Source organism: Trypanosoma equiperdum (genome assembly GCF_001457755.1).
Source record: "Trypanosoma equiperdum strain OVI genome assembly, contig: ctg_734, whole genome shotgun sequence".
Classification (NCBI taxonomy): domain Eukaryota; phylum Euglenozoa; class Kinetoplastea; order Trypanosomatida; family Trypanosomatidae; genus Trypanosoma; species Trypanosoma equiperdum.
In genome coordinates this window covers 32,718-38,814 of record NW_027124681.1, presented here as the reverse complement: position 1 = coordinate 38,814, position 6,097 = coordinate 32,718, and the positions used below count along the sequence as shown (strand labels likewise).

The 6,097-nt window shown below is 45.8% G+C and overlaps 3 protein-coding genes across 3 annotated transcripts; all 3 read left to right on the top strand.

Annotated features, from left to right (window-relative positions):
• Positions 1–565: 565 nt before the first annotated feature.
• Positions 566–1,183, top strand: TEOVI_000335700 (kinetoplastid kinetochore protein 6; the record flags this gene model as incomplete). The annotated part of the gene is made up of 1 exon (XM_067226274.1): positions 566–1,183. One exon carries the CDS (start codon positions 566–568, stop codon positions 1,181–1,183), a length of 618 nt encoding a protein of 205 aa, XP_067082375.1.
• A 482-nt stretch (positions 1,184–1,665) lies between these two features.
• TEOVI_000335600 (uncharacterized protein) lies at positions 1,666–3,072 on the top strand (the record flags this gene model as incomplete). The annotated part of the gene is made up of 1 exon (XM_067226273.1): positions 1,666–3,072. The coding sequence occupies one exon, from the start codon at positions 1,666–1,668 to the stop codon at positions 3,070–3,072; it is 1,407 nt and encodes a 468-aa protein (XP_067082374.1).
• A 609-nt stretch (positions 3,073–3,681) lies between these two features.
• On the top strand, positions 3,682–4,566 carry TEOVI_000335500 (Plus-3 domain/Zinc finger, C3HC4 type (RING finger), putative; the record flags this gene model as incomplete). The annotated part of the gene is made up of 1 exon (XM_067226272.1): positions 3,682–4,566. The coding sequence occupies one exon, from the start codon at positions 3,682–3,684 to the stop codon at positions 4,564–4,566; it is 885 nt and encodes a 294-aa protein (XP_067082373.1).
• Positions 4,567–6,097: the final 1,531 nt, after the last annotated feature.

The following is a 6,097-nucleotide window of genomic DNA, read 5'->3' as shown; positions in this document are numbered from 1 at the left end:
ATATATATATATATATATATATCGTGACCAACTTATATTCTTCTCTTTTCTCCGTACTGTTTTTTTTCTATCTATTGGGAAATACATCGCACAGAATTATACTTACAGATGCACTCCGTTTACCACACGTTGTTTCTACATATATTTTTTCACTTGTTTTTATGGTCTTCACGATTGTTTTTTGCCTACTTGGGTAGGTCTGCGTAACGGCCCCTGCTGTGCGGATGTGCATCGTTTACATTTTGTTTTATCTCTGATTCCGCGCTTCCTCCCCGTTTTTCAGAGCGTTTCTGCCTCCGGAATACCATCGTTACACTTTATTTTCTGTTCTTACGCCACTCTAATGCTTCGCCCTCTTTTTTCCTTGTGCTTCTTACCCCTTAAAATAGCAGGAAAAAAAAAGACACATACGGTGTGTCGTACTTTCCCTTCCCCCTTTAGGGTGCAATAAGTTAAAGTTTTTCACTCATTGTTTTTAGAGAAAAAGTAGTTTACTATAGTTGGTGTTTCTATTGTAACCGTTCCTTGTCTTTTTTTTAAAAAAAGAAAAAGATCATTGTGCACAATGCATTCCATTCTACCATACACATTAGATCCTGAGCGGATGACTGGCTGCAGGAAAATGAATACCATTAACCCGTACGATGCATCTGTCACCGGCCCCGAGTCATCCGCCCGTGACCTCGACGTCATCAGGAATCATCTCCTTCAAGAGTGGGACAGACGCACCACAAGCACAGTTCTTTTCAATCCTGCAGCTGAAATAGACATACGCTCATGGGACCTCTCATGGACAGAACGAGAGAGCCACTGGGAAGAGAATGTGGCACAATGTATTTCCCCTGAGGAGGTTGAAGGCCTCCTCCCAGCGAAGTGGTTTGGGTACAACACAAGTAGTGACGTAGATGAAACACTGGCACGTGTGTGCAAACTTTGCACTGCGTTGGTCGACAAGTTCGTTGAGCTTTCGAAGGGTGACAATGCAAATCAATCCACTGCTAAATGGAGGCAACATCAAGCCATGTTGGCACGCATTTCCGCTGTCGTGGAGCTTCTTGAGGAAGCCGTTGGAGAGACACTTTCGGTGTACGACCTTCGCGATCCCCAAACTGTACGCTGCCTTTGGGAAAGGATGGATGATGAGGATAGAAGGAAAGTTGCTTCTGTCTTGGGAGCTAGGTAATCTTTGTTAGTATCTCACGCGCCTCCTCTCGTCCTTTGCTTGAATGGCGGAGGAATGTGCAACATGGGGTTGCCATGTCCAAATTAAGCAGGTGGGAAGGTATTTTCTCCAACTAGGGAAACGATTTAGAACTTCACAGCTTTTATTTTAGACCGATGCAATCGTGATTAAATAAATCAGGTTACTTTTGTCACCCCCGTAGGCCCGTGGGACCAATTTCATTCATTTTATTGCGTGTACACCCGTGTGGGCAGGGGCACATCTGTTTGGCTCTCTCAACACTCTTCCCGCACGCGCATACACACACAATCACCTCGGGAAGATTATTGTTTGTTCATGTTTATTTTTCGTTTACAGTGTAATAGATATGTTTTCCTGGAAGTCGCGCTGTTGTTTTCTTCAATATCAGCTTCACCCTTATTCAAACGTACAATGATTTCCCCACATTGTTATGTAGAAAGAACCCTCGATTGTGTTTGGGTATGCGGCGATGCGCTACACGGCTGCTTAGTTTCCAGCAGTTGCTGTGCGGCAGCGAGTTTGTACCCGATGATGCCGCAGCTGTGCAGAAAGTTGCGTCAGCATTCCGTGAGAAATATCCCGTTGCACCGCTTCCTGTCCCCATAGCTGCTGGCTTGGGTCGAAGTTATCTTTTGCAGAGGGAACCACGGCGGGTGGTGGCGTTGCTTTCTTCCCATCCCTCTGCCCGGGAAGTAGGGACGCAGCTCATGCAATTATTATCTTCTAAAAATGGCATTGAGTCAAAGACTCTGTTACAATTAGCCGACGCACTTCGCCCGGTATCGGTGGGCATGTGTTGTGAGCTTCTTTGCGCCCTTGCGGAAAAGGTGGCGAAAACAGATGACGCACGGGAGGTGAAGCAGATGTTAATGCGTGAAATACGGGAGGTGCCACATCTCTCAGGTACGCTTATTAACTCATTATGCTTGCTGAGCGATCACACCTTGGCTGAGGATAGGCAAAATGTTGTGGATGCGTTTAACATCGCTCTGCGTAAGTCATTTGTCAGTCCAAGGGACTATGGCGCGGTGTTGTTGTTTCTCGCTCGGGGTGGAGACCACAGGAAGGTGTTAACATTATGGTTGTGGATGAGTCATTCCTCTGCTCGCTGGGATCAGACGGCTGCGTCCGCGGTAATTATATCAGCTTCTCTCACACGGAAGATGAATACAGCTATCGACGCAATTCATTGCCTCGCTGAAGCGAACTTAGACCCCACGGTGGAGGCTCAGAGACGGTTCATACGTTTCTTAGCTTACCGCGTTCCCCCATTGGCAGCTTACGCGGAACAACTGGTGACACATTGGCATACACCACAGCAGTTGTGGACGACCGATGCTCGTTTAGTGGGAGTTGAGCTTCTCTATACACACTACCATGCGAAAAATTATGAACACTTGCAGGGATGTCTACAAGTGGCGGATGCTAGCATTGAGGAGGCAGGTAGGATGGCCGAGAGATCCGATAATAAGGAGAGTACAGACGAGTTGAGACACAAAATCCTCAGGATTACTGGTATGCCTTACATTCTGCGGCACTTTTCTCTTGATATCGCCGATGAGCCGTGGCTGCAAAATTTTTACCGCAGTGGCATGCGGATGAAAGACTTGGGCGACTATCCGCTGCTTTTAGGGGTGATGGCATCATTTGCGCGACACATGAAGGAGGAAGAGAAGTTTCTGGAGGATATACGCAATATAAAGATGTCACCCGAGAACTTTGAGGTGACTTCAACATTTATCGCTGAGGACAAATGTTTCAGGAATGCAGAGGACACACTGCATTTTGTTAACTGCATGGGAGACGTCTTTTCCATGGAGGTGCCGAAGGGTGTGGTTAACTGGTTGGAATTATTAAGTGAGAAGTAAAAACTGATCGATGAACAATGGTCAGTAAAGACCGAAAAGGGGCCGCGGGGCCGTGAATGTGCACCCACGTAAAGAAGGTGATGGACCCACACCGCTGAGCTTTCGAAATGTTTGAGGATGAGAGATGTAACGGTGTGCTCGTTCCGGACGTTGTTGCATTGACATTCACGTCTCCAAATGTCTCCTCCTTCTGCATCTTCACCAAAAAGGGAGGACCTGCGCGGTTTTATTTATTATTTATTTTGCTAATTTACATGTTTTGCTCTCTTAAACTTTATTTCCTTATTCCTTTGCTGGCTCTCTCCTCCTCTTTGCGGGCTGTCATTGTTAGTTGTGAAGTGAGGCGAAGGAAACGGGACCCGGAAGATAAGACAAGGATCGGGAAATAACAACAACAACAACGAAGGATTTAGTGCAAGACACGGGAACCACCGGCTCATCTCCAAATTACGGCAGCCACCAATAAATAAATAAAGACCAACGGTAGCCAAACGGAGGAAAAACCGAACACAGGCGGTACGGAATAGTTTTCAAACGATAAAATTGATAAGCACAGAGGCAAGGGAGGAAGTATAAGTTGTGTAAGACGGCTGTCGTACCTTGCCACATATGGCCGCTACACCTCAGACCGACTATTTGTTAGATGAGCATATACCGGCGCCACCGTACGACATGCTCAAGAAACTTCAGTTGTTTCGCACAACACTTGTGAACTTTATTGAGTGGAAGAACTTCGAGGAGGTAGTCCGCGGTTGCTACGTGCGGGTGTTATTAGAAATGCGCAGTGAAGACATGCGGCGTGATAATAGTGATCACTACTACATCGCTTGTGTTAGAGGGGCGCGGAGGGGTCCAAAGTACTCGGGGTTTTCCGCCGACATGGCCTGTACTGAATGGCATATTGTGATTGAGCTTCCCCCATGTTTCCGAGCTACGCAAAACGGGAATGTTGTGCAACTCAACTCCATTTCGAATTCCCCATTCCGTCCAGCGGAGTATCAGCAATGGGTGGAAATGACATGTGAGGCTGGTGTGCCCTTCCTGAACCCCTCACAAATTCAGTTCCGCTTAGACATGCTGGAGGAGCATAAACAAAGAGCATTGGTGCCTGAGATGCGAAGGAAACGTTACGGTGAGGATTCAGCACTTACGGAGCGAAGGGAGCGGGTACTGAAAGCGCTAAGAGAGGAAATTACAATTGAGGTCTTTAGCACCCACGTACAAATGCCAGTAATCGCGGAACTGCAGCACCGGTCGTTGGAACAGTTGCAGGAAATTGAGCGTGAGATGTTAGAAATGATTAGCCGCGTGCGCATGACTATCAATGAGCGGTCAAAGTGTATGGTATGTCGTCGGCGCCTCTGCACTGTAATCTGTTATCCGTGCAAACACCAGGTGTTGTGCAAGGACTGTGCGCAGTACATTTGCAACAAATGTCCCGTACCTTCTTGCAGTGAACATGTGATGGAGACATTTGAGGCATATACATTGTAGAGGAGGACGGTGCGTGTTGTAACGACGCTGCTGTCTCTCCTTCAACACCGAAAACGAAAAAGGATATAGTTCAAAGTAAAAGGAGGGTGGGTGGGAAGAGAGGAACATCTAATTATCACATGTGTTTCTAAATGAAAAGGCAAGGAGAAAAAAACTAGAGGCAAGTGGAGACGGAGAGGTTTACAGCATGATGAAGGAATGGTGTTGGGACATGCCTCTGTCAGAGCAGGCAATATTTCGCGACGTATCCGTGTTTTTCTTTTTCTTATCCCTATTTGTCACCGCAAGGGAAGGAGAGGCACGGAGAGTTGTACAAAACAGTGGGAACAGAGAGGACAAATAGAAAGCTGGAAGAAAACAAATGGCTCATAGAATGAAGGTATTGAGATTGTGTTGTGAGTCTAGAGCGTCATGTGTTGTCTTTGATGTTCAGAGCTGCCCCAATGTATCTTCATGCAAAAAGTTGCCTAAATCGTTGCTTAGGCTACATTTCTCTTTATGCTCCTCCGCTCACTCTTTCACCTTTTTATTTCAAATATTTTAAATCAATTCTAACTGTCATTCTGTCTGAATTTTTGCACATGCCCTCTCTTTTGGTGAATGCTCAAGTTCTGATGGGGTATACGGTCGTATTGTGCTGTACACACCCACACGCGCGGGTGTGCATAAGTAAATATAAATATATATATACATACATCGTGAGGGGAAATCGTGTTTTTTTTTCTGCCGGTAGGCCGAAAGTATGTGAAGCAAAACAACCAAATAACCGGTGTTGTGCTTTTTCTGTGCGCAAGTTCATTTCATTATTCCCTTGTTTTGGTTGTTTTGGCTCACTAGTGATAAGGTGGAACGGGGAAGAGGGGGGTGGTGGTGAAGGTTTAGTGATGCTGTAGGACCCCGAGGAGTGCTCGAAAGTTCGTTTCTATTGCTGTTGAAACCAACAGTAAACCAGTAGATGCTTTTCGCTTCCTTTCTTTCTTTCTTTTTCAGCTTCCCTTTCATATGCGACGGTGCAATACGTTCTATGAAGGTGAGGAGTTGGAATTGAGTATGCACTGCGGTGCCCCGTGGGTGCATGTGGTGTCATGTATGGAGAGGAAACAATGAGGTGCTTCTTTTCACTATGAATGTTTTTTTTTGGTATTATCTGTGTCATTATCACACCGCCACTAAAGGGGCGGGCGTCACTCAGCATTAGTCGTGTAATGTAGTGTTGTTACTGTTCTTTGTTGTTGTTGTTGTTGTTTTCCCCCCTCCAACCCCACTAATTTTGTTTCTCACATTGTGTAGCATTCACCTCGTATGTGGAACGGGTAGTGGGCAAAATAAAAGTCCCATATTTCCTTTTCTTTTTTGGGGTTCCTCTCATGTGCACTTTCTGCCCGTTCTCAAAGTTTTAATAATAAAACTTTTGCACTTCCTTTTCTCTTCTTTCTTTCGTCGGCAGTCGCTTTGTTTTTTCACTTGTTTGAAATCTATATCTTGTTATTGCTGCAATATTCCCCTTTCCATTCTTCTTTTCTTCGTCTTT